This window comes from Leptopilina heterotoma, unplaced genomic scaffold (genome assembly GCF_015476425.1).
Source record: "Leptopilina heterotoma isolate Lh14 unplaced genomic scaffold, ASM1547642v1 Lhet_42, whole genome shotgun sequence".
NCBI classification, from domain to species: domain Eukaryota; kingdom Metazoa; phylum Arthropoda; class Insecta; order Hymenoptera; family Figitidae; genus Leptopilina; species Leptopilina heterotoma.
Genome location: NW_025111078.1, coordinates 967,453 through 984,998, shown reverse-complemented (window position 1 = coordinate 984,998; position 17,546 = coordinate 967,453). Strand labels below are relative to the sequence as shown.

General features: G+C 27.4%; 3 protein-coding genes across 5 annotated transcripts in view; 2 read left to right on the top strand and 1 right to left on the bottom strand.

Annotated features, from left to right (window-relative positions):
* Positions 1 to 893: 893 nt before the first annotated feature.
* On the top strand, positions 894 to 3,195 carry LOC122506486 (post-GPI attachment to proteins factor 2-like). Of its 2 annotated transcripts, none has more exons than XM_043618698.1 (5): positions 894 to 1,217; positions 1,437 to 1,673; positions 1,779 to 2,025; positions 2,111 to 2,326; positions 2,670 to 3,195. In XM_043618698.1, the coding sequence occupies exons 1-5, from the start codon at positions 1,215 to 1,217 to the stop codon at positions 2,795 to 2,797; spliced, it is 831 nt and encodes a 276-aa protein (XP_043474633.1). In that variant the 5' UTR covers positions 894 to 1,214; the 3' UTR covers positions 2,798 to 3,195. The 2 variants fall into 2 exon arrangements, with proteins under 2 accessions (XP_043474633.1, XP_043474634.1); XM_043618699.1 differs by having other exon boundaries at positions 897 to 1,129.
* Positions 2,899 to 6,660, bottom strand: LOC122506484 (L-2-hydroxyglutarate dehydrogenase, mitochondrial). The gene is made up of 8 exons (XM_043618697.1): positions 6,506 to 6,660; positions 5,419 to 5,564; positions 4,935 to 5,136; positions 4,376 to 4,588; positions 4,019 to 4,210; positions 3,687 to 3,958; positions 3,446 to 3,625; positions 2,899 to 3,385 (listed from the first exon to the last, which is right to left on the bottom strand). Exons 2-8 carry the CDS (start codon positions 5,487 to 5,489, stop codon positions 3,190 to 3,192), a joined length of 1,326 nt encoding a protein of 441 aa, XP_043474632.1. The 5' UTR covers positions 5,490 to 5,564; positions 6,506 to 6,660; the 3' UTR covers positions 2,899 to 3,189.
* Positions 6,661 to 13,882: 7,222 nt separating this feature from the next.
* The window catches only part of LOC122506415 (E3 ubiquitin-protein ligase TRIM9), an 87,407-nt gene continuing 83,743 nt past the window's right edge, over positions 13,883 to 17,546 (top strand). For both annotated transcript variants that reach the window (XM_043618562.1, XM_043618561.1), the window contains exon 1: positions 13,883 to 14,503. In XM_043618562.1, coding sequence (XP_043474497.1) covers positions 14,015 to 14,503 — 489 coding nt within the window. In that variant the 5' untranslated portion in view covers positions 13,883 to 14,014. The remainder of the gene's footprint in view (positions 14,504 to 17,546) is intronic.

Genomic DNA, 17,546 nt, shown 5'->3' with positions numbered 1-17,546 from the left:
CTCGACAGGGTTCGCGCCATCAAAAATCTCACAATAATTTAACGCCATTAGACCATCTCATATCTTTGGTTTCTGTCAAATCGAATTCATCTCAAGTCAGCTACTCGACAATATGATTATCAGAATTGTCACTGTTGTGTAATAATAGTAATAATAATAATAACAATATTAACAATAATAGTAATAATAACAATAATAGTAATAATTATAATAATAATAATAATAGTAATGATAATAATGATTTTTCGCCTAACTAAAAGTTCGAATGTTCATTTGATACTTTTGCCAAAAGTTCGAATAATTATTTGTTACTTTTGCCAAAAGTTCGAATGATTATTTGTTACTTTTGTCGAAAGTTCCAATGATTATTTGAAACTTCTGTCAAAAATTCATAGGTGGTCAATTTACGCAAATTTATTTTACCGAAAAATAATCACAGTTCATAACCTAGAAACCGCGAATGTTTATTATTCGGTAAAATAATTTTTCGTAAATTCATAACCTATTCAAATAAGTTTTGATTGTTTTGTTTTTTTTTTTGTTGGTAAAGCAGACAATCAAAACACGAGTGTTGGTTGTAAACAGTTGATGTATTTTAAAACCCAATAAATAGAAGGGGAAGTAAAATACTAAAAACTACCCTTGGAAACGCCAACTATGAACACTTTACTGAACTAACAGTTTCCAAAGTCCCTTTAAATTATAAGAAATTTACCCCAGACTAAAAATTAACTCATATAACTACTATTCAAGAAAGTAATAACTTTCTTGAAGACTAATTATGAGTTATGATCTAAATTTTGTCAAACAATTTAATAAAAAAATTTAATAAAAAAAACTGTCAAAATAATTACGTGTCGCTATCTAGTGAGAACAGATGAAAATAGTCCTCTATAGTAGAATTTAAAAACCTAACCTCAAATTTTCTCGGCGGAATATTACTGTCAGAAATGATCAGCTGACTGCGTTAATTATTATTGACACGTTGATAATTATTAGAGGGCTTAATTTCAGAGGGCGGCTCCCGATATGAACTTTGTTTTGTATGTTTTATATATAGTGGAGACAACATGTATTTATCGGCACGTGGACTTCGATCTCACTAAGAGGATTTCTGTAGCAACTGCATGTAAGTGAATAAAAAGACTTCTTTGATTACGTATTAAAACTTTGCAAAATGATCCAGTATATCTCGGAACGGCAATAATGCAAATATGGTTAGCACATCTGTTAAATGTTTTTCTATCTTTTGAAAAAAATTTAGTTTGTTTAATTGAAAGTTTCTGATTCCTTAATAGTCATTCTGTAAATTTTACTTTGTTTTAGTTAACAACTATTTTTGAAATGGTTACAAAGGAATTTATTACTTATTTCCCAATGGGGAGATTGGAATTTTTAAATATGAAAAATTTAAAAATTGTTTCTAAAATTTACAGGCTGACACAAGGATGCGAAAAAGGGCGGATGGAGCCAAAGGATACGACGAAATGTTGAAAAGAGGTGGAAGTGAATATATTCCATTAGTTGATGGAGAAATTCCAAGATACAGAATTGTCTTGCCATTTTCAAAAGTTGCTTGGTTCACGGTCTCATTACCCTTCTTCGCTTTCATTTTTTGTGTTATTTGGTCTATTGTTTATAATTTTGAACATTCGACCTCAACCCATTGTCAGGTGAGTCATTTTTTAAAAATCAAATTATTCAGAATTCGGATCGTTTAAAAAAATTTTTTTTTATTAGTATTGATAAATAAGTTTTAATATGATTTTTCTGTTCAGGTTTACAATTTTCTGCCATCAGTCTCAGCAGCAATTGGCCATTATAAGCCACAGAAGAATGTATGGAAAGGAGCAATAGCATTGCAAGCTTTAGTGAGGGCTTTAATTTTCCTCATGTACTACAGACTTTACAAGGAGAAAATTCACAAATGGGCAAATGGATTAAGCAATTTGGCACTAGTCACTTATGCCTTAGAGAATATTTCACTTGTTTCTTTAAGTTTTTGGTCTTCCAATGAAAATTACGGTGAGTATAATTATTCATAAGTTTTATTTGTTAATTTTATGATTGTAGTTGCATTATTCTAATTTCTTTGCTTTTTCGTTTTCAGCCATACATAAATTATCATTCATAACATTTCTAATAATGTCCTTGGTTCACATGTTCCTAACTTATTACATAATGACAAAATGCAGAAATATCACTAAGGATCCTTCTAATACGACTTCCATGAAGTGGAAATATCGCTCCATGATCTTCAACGTAACTTCCATATTTTCGGCTTGCTACTTCTTCTACAGGCACAATACTTTCTGCGAACCAATAGGTATTTATTGCTACAAAATATTTCTATTAATAGTTATAAATAAGCAAAGCAAATTTTATTGACTTATTTCATTAAAATTTTTTGCAAACGAAAAAAGGGTTTCTTTTGAAAATTTGAAAAGACAAACAAATGTTCATGTTCATTTATGACTGTTTAATAAAAACTTTAAGACTACATAAAGTTTTCCAAAGCATTTTCTATCGTACTAGTTTCTAGTGTACAGAACTAGAAAAAATAGCCTACAAATTAAAATTGAAATAGTTTTAATTGATACGTACTTGAACATGTTACATTCACTAAAAAACCTTCCCACGATTTTTTATATATTTAAATTGATTTTCAGTTTATTCATTGTTTGCACTTGCTGAATACCTGGTTGTGTTGACGAATATGGGTTACCATCTAACAGCCGCTTGGGATTTTGCAGGACGACATCTTCTTTTATCGACAACAGGTTTCAGGATAATTTAATTTTTTTTCTCAACAAATTTTTGAGTACAAAAATTGTTGTACAACTCTTCCATCCAAATCTTCAATTATTGTAATGTTTACAAAAAAATTATAACACTATATTAGGTAGAATAAATTTATTTATATCAATGTGTACATATGAACAAAATGGAAAGCATTTTTGTGAAAGACTTACATTCTCCGGAAAAAAAATATGTAATTTTTATTGTACATACTTTTTTAACTTTTGAGGTAGTGTGAGTACTTATAGACTGAGTGTGAAATTTAATTTTTTGAGTTTCTATGCTTTTATTATTAATTTCCAAACACTTTGAATGCGCTTATTATATGTACAAAAACTAGTCCTTCTCTGAGAATATATGAGCATTTAAAATAAAAGGTATATGTGAAATTTAAAATTTGAATTCTTTTTCAATTTTTTCGGAAATAAATTTTGCTATTGACATTGAACTTGTTGCAGCTGGAGATGGAGCATTACGAACATGAACAATTCTACTTCCGATAGTTCCTTTTCCTTCGTCGAATACAAAATCGTCCACTAAGTTTCCGTTGTTGTCCATTGCTTGAGCTCTGACTCCCGCTGGACCCCTTTGGAAACAATTTTTTTTTAAATTATAGACTTTTCAGTTCTTTGTTTGAAAAAAGTACCTTTTTACATCCTTGGCTGTGATTTCCGGTACGAATTCTTGACATTCCTTGACTGATAATTGATAGAAAATAGACTTAACCATTTCCTTCATTCCAGGCACGAAATATTTGAAGCAAAGTTTGTAAAGTCCTGGGAACTTGGCCATTTCGATGCAGTCTTTGATGTTAATATCCTTCCAACTGTAAATTAAAACATCGAGTTGAGAAATTAGATTTTTATTTGTTAATTTTTTTAAGGTACCTGTAGCCTTCTCTAGCTAATGCCAAAACTGCATTGGGACCAAGCCACATGTCTCCACTCATTCTGGGCGTAAAGTGGACCCCTAAAAACGGAAATCGCGGATCTGGGACTGGATAAATGTTAGTTGAGCAGATATCCTTTTTGTCGTCATTCAACATGAGATATTCTCCCCTAAAGGGGATTATTCGAGGACTTAGATCACAGCCAGTCATTACAGCCAATCGATCTGAATGTAGACCAGCGCAAGTCAAAACATATTTTGATACTAGAGTCTGCAAAAAAGTACCATATCAACAATGTGATAAAATCTCCTTTTCTGAATATAGTTTTACCTTATTTTTCGAAGTGACAGAAATGGGAGCGTGCTCCATGGAACTTTTCGATTCAGTGCATTCTGTGAAACCTGTCACTTCAAAATTAAGAAAAACATCTCCACCCATTTCTTTGAATTGATCAGCAAAGTGTTGGCAAACGAGGGCCCAGTCTACGATTCCAGTCCATGGTGACCAAATGGCCTTCTCCCCCTGTAAGTATATTTTATATGATATCAAACAATACTTATTACTTTATTTCTAATTTAATTACTAATTACTAAAATTATCTTTTCTTTTACTGATTTCAAACTTAGAACTGGAAGACAATCAAAGAAGACGACGACAACGAGCAAATAACCATAGGCAGATTCTCACCTTGCAGTTAGGTTCGTATTTCTGTATACAATCTTTCTCCACAAGTTCCAAATTTGGTACGTTATTTTTTTGACCCCGTTCAAAAAGTTCGTGTAGTTTTTCCACTTCGTTTTGATTTCTTGCGACAATTAGCTTTCCTGCCTTCTTGTAAGGGATGTCGTGCTTAGAAAAGTAGTCATATGAATGTTTCATTCCCTCCACACAAAGTCTTGCCTACAATCATTTTCTGTGAAATTAATACCATCATATTTTGTTTTGTAATTGAATTAAATTTTCCCTATTGTTCATTATTTTAAATACTAATGCAAAATTTGTTCTAGGTCGAAACAACGATTCACCGGCTTAATCAACATCAGAAGGATGCAAGAAGAAATTCGAACTCAAAAATTAATTTGAGTTCGAAGAATGTGTTCACAAGTCGATACTTGTGTTTAATAAAGATAAATCGTAAAATACAAGAAGATATAACTCAAAATTGAATTTGAGTTCGAAAAAGTGTTCACAAGTCGATACTTGTGTTTAATAAAGATAAATCGTAAAATATTTTAAAACACTGAACCTTGATACTTCCGGGTGTGTAGTAAATGCCGGCATGAACAACCCCACTATTATGACCAGTTTGATGCATCGCAAGTTTATTTTCTTTTTCTACTATTGCAATTTTTAAATTAGGATGTCTTGATTTCATTTCTCTTGCGGTTGCACATCCGACAATTCCACCCCCGACGACCACCAGATCGTACACTCCACATACATCGGAACTGAAATTTAAAATTTTCAATTTAATTTCTAATTTTTTAATACACTTTTCCAAATATTTTTAAAATTTACAATAACAATTTTTTAACCTTAAAAAATTCTCTCATTAAATTTTTTCTCCAGTTTATAATGTAGCAAAAAAATAGTAGTTTCTTTATTAAATTTTTTTTTAAATCTAGTTAAACTTGAGAATAATCAAATAGTAAACAATAGGTTAATAAAATTAATGAGTATTTTAAAACGAAAAGTTATTTTTTACATTTAATTTACATTTACTTACTAACCTACTTGTGGAAGTATATCTGAAAATTCCAAGAGGCAATTTCCCATTCATCTTTATTATACTTGAATTCATTTTTCTTCTATTTTTCAAAAATTTTCTTAATTCAATAATTTAGATGATCCTATCATCGACAGTTTCTTTTTGTACCTGAAAATAATAAAAAAAAACAATTATATTTTCATGTTTTTTTATTCATAATTTTTTAAATATTTATAAATATAAAAAATGAAATTTTAATAAATTCATAGGTAATAATTGACAATACATTTAATTTTGATTAATTTATTTATAGGATTGTTTTTATCTTAAGGAATTTTTGAAAGGCTTTTAAATTTCGTTCATCTGTCACTTATAATGTTGGTTTGAATTTTTATTACGTAATCAAATTAAAATCCATCAGGGTCGGATGTAGACAAAATTTTTGGAAATCTATTTAAGGGACTCATATATGTATTTAAAAAATCAGTGATTTCTCCTTCTCTCACATAATCCAAGATTTTACAGAAAGGGAGCACGAAAATTACTATTATTAGTATTTTGAAAAAATAAAATTAGAATTATAATAAATTCACAAATGAATATAGAAAATAATATTAAAAATAATAGTAAATAATATTATAAAAATAAAAAAAAGTAAAAATAAGAATAAGAATAAAAATGAGAATAGTAATAACAACAATAATATAAATACTAATACAAAAAAATAATATAAATTCTAATTTAAATAAAAAATAATATAAATACTAATATAAATAAATAATAGTATAAATAATAAATAAAGGTAATAGCATTTTTTTATTATACATTCAAAATAAGATAAAAATACAGATTTTATAACGAAAACTAATTATAAAAAATTCTTTTCAAAAAAGGTAATTGGTTATGCAAAATAAATGAAAATAAATTTCAAAACAAAAGTCAATAATATTAACTAAAATAACTTATCTGATCATAATCATACTTCAGTATTATTTAGGTCAGAATTTATCAAAATTAATATTAATTGATACATTTATTTGAAAGATAAAAATTAATTCTGTTAAAAATGAATGAACATGAAGATAAATAATTAAAATATTTAAATTTACTATGTTTGTATAGTTGTTTTTTCTCCAAATATTGATGACATGATACATCTACGATCTGAAGCACAGGAAAAGTCCCTTCAATATGTCTTACTTGACAATTCATTTCTCTATTATGAAGGAAAATTTTTATATTAACATTCACCTTTAACTCAGCCATCTCATTTCTATCTGAACTTGTGTCTCTCTTGGGATAAGAATTTTCGTGTTGGTAAAATAGTTTGAATTTCTTCTCTAGTTAGTGGCGCCACCTTTATAAAGAGGGTATTTTTTCTACAGTGAATAAAAAAAATTATTTTATTTTTTTTTTGAAATTTAATTTTTGCAACTTTAGACAAATTTTTTTTTTTAATTCTGAGTAAATATCTAAAAATGTAATTGAAAAAAATATTCAAAACCATTTTAAAAATTTTAAAAATTTAATAAATTAAACGAAATTTTATAAGATAAAAGGTATTTTTTTAAAATTTGAAGAATGAGAGAAAATTTATTTTGTTTTCAAAAATTTCTTTTATCCTGTACTTAGAAAGTGACTAATATTTGAAGATTCTAGTTCAATATTATATACAATTATGAGTCATATCTATATTATCTTCTAATGATCCTAAACCATATTTTTCCTCTCATAAAATGGCTTATCAGTAAAAAAAAGATTTAAATATAGTATCAAACTTAAATAAAATGACTAAAAATAAGAAACTTACTTATTTTTGACTTTTTCATGAATGAAATTTAAATGATGAATGAAAATGAAAAAAAAATGAAATAAAAAAATGATTTAAATAAATATGTAGATGAATTTAGTATTTTTGTGGACTTTCGTCTTTTTTTAAAATAAAAAAACTTTTAAAAAAAATTAAAAAATATAAAAAAAATTTGTATTACCTATTAAATTGAATTTTTGGAATTTAAGAAGTCAGAATTATTCAAAATTTTTATTTTTATGAAAAAGCACCAAGGACTAGAAAAATTTATTTGAAGAAACATAATAATTTAGCAAATCGATACTGAGATGGATAAGAAATTCTTTTACTACGAGAGAAGTAAACAGTAGTTAGTAATATAAGGTCTTCCTCATTACTAATTAACATCATTCATTTAATACAATTTTTTTTTATCACAAAGGGAAACTCTGTAATTGATAGCAGTAATTCTGAACATGAATTAATAAAAGAAATTGTAAAAGAAATCTCGACTCTCCTTCAAGAAGATAGAATCGAAATTTCACGAGGTAGCTGTTAATTAAAATTTACAAAAAAATAATAAAGAATTATTAAAAAAATGTATATTGCTACATTAATTAAGTAGTCTTTACAATTATACAACTTTTTATTTTACTTGTTTATCTTTACCTATATTAGTAATTTATTATTATCTATAATTAGTTTTGGTATTCTTTTCTGAGAAACAAAAAGGTGAAGGCAATTTGTATAATGAGAAGGAATTCTCCGATATTGATTATGAGTTCAGTATTTCAACATATATTTCGTTCATTCACCACTTTGTTAATTTTAAAACTTTTGTGTACATAATTTTTTCAAAATACTTTACTTCACAAGAATTCAATTATTTTTCCAAATAATATAACATTTTTTAACGAGAATTCAATTATTTAAAAAGAATTAAACAAAATTCTTCGCAAAAATTCAATTATTTTCATAAATTCAATTATTTTTTAAAAAATTGATAAATTCTGTCTTTAATTCTCTACAATTATTCAATTATTTTCCTAAATAATAAAATTGTTAACGAGAATTGAATTATTTAAAAAAAAATAAAAAAAAGTCTTCGCTAAAATTCAATTATTTTTATAAATAATAACATTTTTAAGAATTCAATTATTTATTTAAAATTAATTATTGAGTGTGAAACCTGTTCTACTGAAAAATCGCAAAAGTTTCTTGTTTTGTAAAACAATTTTTCGTGAATTAATAAAGTCAACCAATTAGTAAACTAATCGTGTCTAAAGACTCTAAAGTAGACGGTGACTTAAAGTGCGCAGTCGACCTCCGCGCAGACTCGAATGCGCAGAGGTTTACTGGGCACTCTAAGTCACCGCCTACTTCAACCACTATAATAATTCTATTTGAGTACGTAAGTACTCAAATAGTATTATTATAGTGGTTGAAAGTACTCTGCTACTTCTAATCAATTATAAAGTATCTAAGTACAAAAAAATTAGAAATTATTTAATTTTTAATTACAAATATTAATTTGGCAAAAAATATTTCAAGTTTGAGAGATAAAACGAGATGAAGATGTGCAGTGCCATTGGGGGGATAAATAATTATGAAATATCATTTCTTTATTGTGGATGTAAATAAAATACAAAGAATAAAAAGAGTATATATATATATCTATATGTATATATAAAGTGAATGAAAATCAAGGCTGTGAAAATGAAAAGAATTTTATAATGAAAGGAGGGCGCTGGGTCGCATTGAGATCAACAATGAGGCACGTGGGTGCTTTTGAAAAGCTTCTGGTATAATAACCACATATAGAGGGAGGAAAACTTGAGGCCAGAATAATCCCGTGCACTTTGGACTCTGGTCACCCATTTAGACGTGGAGCCGACGTTTCGATTAAACACGATATATAGACGCTTTGACTTGTTCTAATAAGAATAAGGGCCATCGAGTCATATATACGCGAGACCGGCTGCTGTAGTCAATGCTTACAATACACCTGGAACATCCTACAAAAAACAACAATTCTCCTTCTATCTTCTCTCTCTCTCTCTCTCTCTCTCTCTCTCTTCCCTTTTTCCCTCTCTTTCTCTTCCTTCCACTTTATCCTTTCCCCTCCCTTCATTCTCACTGGTTCGTTTTTTCTCTCAACTTCGATCATCCTCTGCACCTTTTCTCTCTCTCTCTCTCTCTCCCTGCTTCTCAAACACTCACGCAGCCCTTCCAACATCCATCTAGTTCTTCGTTTCTTTATTCCTAACACGGTGGGTCTGATGTTTTTTCTCTTTTCCTCACTCGAATTGTGCATCGAGAGGAAGATGAATCCTAAACGAAATAAAAATAGGGGGCAGGGGGCGAGAAATGCAGCTGGTTAGACTGAAAAAAAAGGTGTTTACATGAAATGAGTGTTTTTAGAAGTGAAGGGAGAAGGCGATTGGCATGAGATGAGAATTTGAAGAAAGTTGAATGATAATATTGACGATAAGTTAATTTCTAATTAAGCAGTGTCAGCAAACTTTCCACTTTTCAGCATTATACACTCTGGATAGTCTGGGTTCTTATCCAAAAAGGTAAATTTTTTTTTATTTTTACATTGACAAATTATTTTTTTCCCTACTGTTTATTATTTTAAATACTAATTCAAAATTTGTTCTAGGTCGAAACAACGTATTCACAGGCTCAATCAACGTCAAAAGGATGCAAGATGAAATTAGAAACTCAAAAATTAATTTGAGTTCGAAGAATGTGTTCACAAGTCGATACTTGTGTTTAATAAAGATAAATCGTAAAATACAAGAAGATAGAACTCAAAAATGAATTTAAGTTCGAAAAAGTGTTCACAAGTCGATACTTGTGTTTAATAAAGATAAATCGTAAAATACAAGAAGAAATTACAACTCTAATATTATTTTGAGTTCGAAAAATATAAGGTAATTGCCAGTTAAGCAGTGTGGGCAAAATTTCCACTTTTCAGCATTATACATTCTAGGTAGTCTAGGTTTTTATCTAAAAAGGTAATTTTAGGAGCTAAAAAATCTTTTTCTGTTTAGAATCATTGCATTGACAAATTATTTTGTTTATTTATTTATTGTAGACCGTTTTTAGAATTAGATGATGGAAAGTTATCAGTATCTTTTTTTGTGCAAAGTTATCACTTGTCTTTAGTTTCCAAAGTCATCACTTGTCCAATTTTTATTTAAAAAAAGTCACTAGTCGTTAATGTCTACTTCTCCATTAAACCAATTCACTTCTCTGCATATGTAACTTCATTGCCAAAATTTTCATCCAGGAATAAAATTAATATTCCGCATCTGAAAATTTAAATACTTCCACTGTATATATATGTGGTGTAAACGTATACAGAATAACAGAAGTTTCGAGACAAATTTCCAAACTAGAACCTAATATGAATATTGCATAGAGTTGTGTAAACTTGTGCAAATAATAATTGCACACTTACTCTTCTTTTGATAAAAAAAACACTTCCATTCACTTGAACCTCCATAAAATGAGAATAAATACACACGTATAACTGATAGCATTCTATTTTCCTGAACCTTTTAATTTACGACACGCAAACGCCACTTGCAGAAAAGGGAAGTTCCTTTATTCCAATTCAATTATACACTCTAACAACTCTTTCGTAATCGCGTCAAGAAGAAAAGAAATTGAAAAAAATACTCTCATCGCCAGGTGTTTCATTTTTTTCGGGGAAAAAATATATAAAATTTAAATATAACGTAAAAAATTATAAAATAATATAGTGAAATTTAGGTAATTATTATCCAGTGGGCTAAAAATATTCACTTTCGAGAAATTACTTCTTTTTTCCGGTGTAGGGCCTGGAGAAAAATTCGAAAAAAAGGTTTATTAGTTAATTAATCGTATTGCAAGTGGGCGGCACCTTAGAATGCGCAGTCGGCCTCCGCGCACACTAGAATGCGCAGAAGTTTATTGCGCACCCTACGTAACCGCCCAATTCAAAAACAATTAGTTTAGCCTACTTTTCGAGTACTTAGAAAGTACTCAATCAATCCTAGACACTTAGGAATAATTCCCAGTTTCCAATTGCCTATGAAAATTTTAATAAATACCATAAATATAAAAATAGGAATAAAAAACATAAATTTTGAAAATAATTTTTAAAAAAATGGTACAGTTTTGAAATTTGAATTCTCGAATTCACAGGTGAGAGTATAAATGGTACTCGTACGCTGTATTATATTCCTGCAATGCATCGCGTCGCCAGGATAACACGGTCCTGAATCGTGATGCGTGGCCAGGTTGCGCGGCAGTTCTTTGACTCTCATAGTTTTGGAGTCAGTCAACCCGGTGACGGCATCCAAGAGAGTGCTGTCCTACGGAGCAGTGCTTTTTTACCGGCATTTTCACATCCGCGAAAGCGTGATTGTGATCAGGCACACAAATGGATTCATCCCGGTGCAAAGATGCACCCATAATAAAAATTATTCATCGACAATTTTAAACAAAAATTTATTCACAATTTTTCTCAAAGAAAAATAATTTCAAAAAACAAAGTTCTAATTTTGTAAAAAAGGATTTAAATGAAAATTTTTGGAAAAACACAAATAAAAATAAAGGTGTGAAAAAAATTTTAAAAAAAGGTGTAAAATTAAAAAATAATTTTAAAAAACGGTGTTTAAAAAAAAGAGAGGTGTGGAAAAATAAAAAAAGCGGTAAAACAATTAAATAAAAGGATGTGGATGAATTTTGAGGATTAACTGAAATTTTTGGTTCGTTTGCCGAAAAAAAGTGCGCGAATTATTTTTTTTCTCACTTTTTCGACAATTTTTGGTTGGGATTCTTCTCGGTGATAATCGACTGATAATTAATTTTCGAGAAAATTACACTGGCAGGTGGAAGTAAGGTGGTCGAGGGAAGAATTAATTTCTGAATTTTAAGGAATTTTTGCTAAAATATTCGCGTGATTATATAAAGAGAATTTACCAAAGTTAATTCTCTTCTGGAAAATTTAACTCTTGAAAATATTTCCAGAACTGAAATTCCAAAAATTTGAAAATTAATTGAAGAAGAAATATTTGAAAATAATAATTTTCATTTGATCAATTTTGATATTCTGTAATTGATTTTGAAATTGAATTATTAGGGAATAAAAATTAAAAATCAATTTTTTATAAGAGAAAATTTAAAATTTATTTAAAAACCAAAGTAAAAAATAATTGTTTTTGAAATTTAGATCTTAATCGAAAAATCTAAAGAAAGAAAAAAAGTTTTTTGCAAAACTGCAGTCTGCGAGTGTCTCAAGATTTAAAACTACACGAGTGTTGCTCTTCTGCTAATAACTAGTGGCTAATTAGACGAGTGAGTGTCCTGGAACAATGCACAGAAAAAGCGTTAAGAGTGAAAAAAAATTGTGTCTAGTTTTCTATTTGTGCAAAAGTGATTTTTAATTTTTCTCCAAATCCTCAATTTCATCTTGACCTCAAAAAAAAAAAAAATAAATAAAATAAACTTCTAGTTCCAGAATAAAAATTTTTATGAATTCAGTTTCCATTTTCGATTGTTTAGAAAATTATTTCATTATTTGACAATAAATCATCTCTCCACCAAACGGGATTCATTTCGAGAAAATAAAATTCAAATAATATAAAAATTCCTCCTCGGATCGAAGATCTTAAAATTCGCTCCAAGCGCTCCTTTCGAACGAGAACGGGAGAGAAGGAAAAAAAAGCAAACGCGGAAACCGGTTTTCAGAGGCTCTTGCACGTGGTACATTGAAAGGAGTCGAAGATTTTGTGAATTGAAAGAAATTCTAAATAAATTTCGATATTTTTTTTCTCGCTAAAATTGAAAGAGAATTGAAAACGAATTGAAGAAAGTACTGAAGAAAGAATAGAAAAATAATTGAAAACGAATAGAAAAAGAATTGAAAACAGAATAGAAAACAGAATAGAATTAGAATTGAAAAATAATTGAAAAAGAGTAGAAAAAGAATTGAAGAAAGAATAGAAAAATAATTGAAAAAAGAATATAAGAGTAGAACAAGAATAGTCAAAAGAATAGGAAAAGAATTGAAGAAAGAATAAAACAAGAATTGAAGAAAGAACAGGAAAAAAGAATTGAAGAAAGAACAGGAAAAATAATTGAAGAAAGAACAGGCAAAGAATAGAAAATTAATTGAAAAAAGAACAAGAACAAGAATTGAAGAAAGAACAGGAAAAATAATTGAAGAAAGAACAGGCAAAGAATAGAAAATTAATTGAAAAAATAACAAGAACAAGAATTGAAGAAAGAACAGGCAAAGAATAGAAAATTAATTGAAAAAAGAACAAGAACAAGAATTGAAGAAAGAACAGGAAAAATAATTGAAGAAAGAACAGGCAAAGAATAGAAAATTAATTCAAAAAATAACAAGAACAAGAATTGAAGAAAGAACAGGCAAAGAATAGAAAATTAATTGAAAAAAGAACAAGAACAAGAATTGAAGAAAGAACAGGAAAAATAATTGAAGAAAGAACAGGCAAAGAATAGAAAATTAATTCAAAAAATAACAAGAACAAGAATTGAAGAAAGAACAGGAAAAATAATTGAAGAAAGAACAGGCAAAGAATAGAAAATTAATTGAAAAAAGAACAAGAACAAGAATTGAAGAAAGAACAGGAAAAAAGAATTGAAGAAAGAACAGGAAAAATAATTGAAGAAAGAACAGGAAAAAAGAATTGAAGAAAGAATAGGAAAATAATTGAAAAAAGAATAGAACAAGAATTGTAGAAAGAATAGGAAAGGATTGAAGAAAGAATTGAAAAGAAATTTAGTAAAAATTTTTTTTTGGTAAGAAACAATGGAGGAGGAATTAAGATGTTCCGTTTGTAAGGAACTGTTCGGCGATCCAGTTCTTTTGCCATGTTGGCACGCGCTGTGTCTCAGTTGTGCTGTGAATTTACAGGCGCCACCTGATTCGCCACCGGAATCGACAACCGATTCAACGAATGCGCCAGGCTCGGATCAGGAAGCTGATAAATTGTCAATCTTGTCGGAAACTGATTCCGGTGTTGTTTGCAGTAGTACATCTACAGGTTCAAGGCCCGGAAGTTATGTGGGAACACCCGGAAACGGTGGTTTTCCACCCTCCGGCGGTACACTGTGCTTGTCATGTCCGGTTTGCCAAAAGACGGTCTACTTTGACGAAGGTGGTGCACACAATTTACCCAAATACAGAGCAATGCAACGTATTATTGAGAAATATTTGGAATCGAAGAATATTAAACTACAGTGTCAGATGTGCGAGAATGAACCAAAGGATGCGACTGTTGCGTGCGAACAATGCGAGGTGAGTTATTTTTTTTATTGGAAATTATTGTATAAAATAAGGAGAAAATTATCAATACTTCAAGTTAAAATGAAAGTCCAAGTCGATGGAAATTATTATAGTTATTTATATACTTTTTTTTAGTGGAATTAGAGGCAAAAGAGTGGGGATAATGAGAGTGAGAAGGAAAGTCGATGAGTTCTCTCTCACTCTCATTGCCCCCACTCTTGCTTTCGTGCTCCGCGCATGCGTAGGGATAAGGAGAGTGAGAGAGAATTCTTCGACTTTCCTTGTCGCTCTCATTATCCCCCCCTCCTGTTTTTAGTTCAACTTGTCTGAATCAAAGTAAAAAGAATTGAATTTCTTTATTTAAATTAATTTGGATAGAAATTTAAGTTAAAAATTCTAGAAAATAATTGAATATTAGAATAGAGTTAGAGTACAATTTTTTTTAAGAATAATTAAATTTTAAAAGGTTTTAATGAAAATTTTTAAAAATTACAATGAAATGTAGAAGTTTAATAAAGATTTGAATATTTATTTTAAAAAATTATTAAAATTTTAAATTAAACTAGGTATTTTTAGTTTTAAACTTTTAAAAATTAATGGAATTACATGAAGGAAATACTGTTGAAAATGTTTTAAAAAAATTTCCAACAGGTAAAATTTAAAAAAATGTTTAATTTATTTAATATAATAAATAACTTTAAAAATTTTTCAATTACTCTAAATCATCTAAAATGAGTTTTTTTTGTACCTGATAGTCGATCCCAGATCTTAAAATACAATCAAATAGCTTTCTTTCTTTCTTGGGTAAAATTTACCATATTTCAGTAATATATATTATTAATATTTTATCTTTTACTTAATTCAAATTTATTCTCTACTTATTACTATTCTCGCGTGTATGAAATAATTAATTTCTATATTCTTGTCTTACATATACGTACATAATAGATATTCTTAAATGCTTTCAATTGCAAATAAGTAATTATGGAAATTTTTTATTTTAAAACTTACATGGTACCCTAGATGAATAATATTACAAACAATATAAAGGTAAAAAATAAACTCTTTTTCAATTTTTTTTGGGTAAATTCCTTTAGAAAACTTCTTAAAAGTTATTTTAAAAAGTTTAGAATATTTAAAAAAAGTAGAAGTAGAAATGACTACTTCCTGATAAATTTTACTAATTTAATTCTTTACCATTGATTTTTACTAATTTTACTATCTACTAATAAATTTTACTAATAAATATCAATTTCTACTATTTTATTAGTAAAATTACTGACATTTTTCTGTTGAATTAGTAAATTTCACTAATAAAATAGCAGAAATTGCTATTTATTAGTAAAATTTACTAATTCAAAAGCAAAAAGTCAGTCATTTTCAAATTAGTAAACATTATTAGTAAAATTTACTAGAAAATTAGTAGAAATGACTATTTACTTGTAAATTTGACTAATTTAACTATTTACTACTAAATTTTACTAATTTTACTATCTACCAGTATATTTTACTAATAAATAGTAAACTATCGAATAGAAATTACTACTTACTAGTAAATTTTACTAATTTTACTATCTACTAGTAAATTTCACTAATAAATAGTAATTTCTACTATTTTAGTAGATACTAAAATTCACAAATTTAAATCAAAAAGTCTGTCAAAAATTTAAATTAATAATATTTACTAGTAAATTTTACTAATTTAACTATTTACTACTAAATTTTACTGATTTTACTATCTACTAGTAGATTTTACTAATAAATAGTAATTTCTACTATTTTATTAGTAAAATACATTAATTGAAAAGCAAAAAGTCAGTCACTAATTTAAATTAGTAATCAAATTAGTAAAATTCACTAGTAAATTAGTAGAAATTACTATTTACTAGAAAGTTTTACTAATTTTCATCTACTAGTAAGTTTTTTTAATAAATAGTAATTTCTACTAATTTATTAATAAAATTTACTAATTCAAATTAATAAACATTTTTACCAATTCAAATTTAGAGACTATGTATAGAGTTTTTTTTATATACAAGAATAATAATAATAATAATAATAATAATAATTTTAGAAGGGGAATTGTAATAGGAGTTTCATTTTAGCTCTGTATGTGCGATTGTATTTAAATAACAAGCAACATCATATTAAAACTCGATATCAAATGAGATTTAATTAAATACTAATTAATGAATTTTGAATCGTAAAATTCATTTTAATATATATATATATATATATACATATAAACCTCTTTCAACAAAATTTTCACTTTCTGTTTATTCACATTGCATAATTTATAGAACAAAAATGAATAAAACAAATTAATATTTATGCAATTAAATTTTGTTCGGCATTTAAAATTAAAATACGCAATTTTACCAGTAATACCTTATTAATAATTATAATAGTCATAACAATATTAATACTCTCATTCAATAATTTAATAATTGTTTCATATTTTCCAATATTTTATTCGAAATATTATTCAATTTTTTATATAGTTTTGATTTTCAAAATTATTCACTTTTTTATGTAGTTTTAATTTTCAAAATTATTCACTTTTCTATATTGTTTTAATTTTAATAAAGTTTCTTATATAGTTTTAATTTTCAAAATTATTCCCTTTTTTATATTGTTTTAATATTATAAATTATTTACTTTTTTATGAAGTTTTCTTTTTCAAAATTATTCACTTTTTTATAAAGTTTCTTTTTTTATATATATATGTTTTAATTTTCAAAATTATTCCCATTTTTATATACCTAGTTTTAATATTTTAAATTATTCGCTTTTTTATAAAGTTTTAATTTTCAAAATTATTTCACGATTAACATGAAATAAAATAAATAAAAACTCGAGGTGAAAATAAATTTTTAATATTTAAATTCTTAAAATAATGTATAATGAACCTTGGGGTCAATATTAAACTTTTTCAATATTAAAACGGTTGAAAAGTGGGTCTAATTTGATAAGCGAACATAATTCTAAAAAAAAACAATTTAAAAAAAAATTTCTCTTGTCAAGAATTTTGTTTCGATATTATGTGTTATATTTG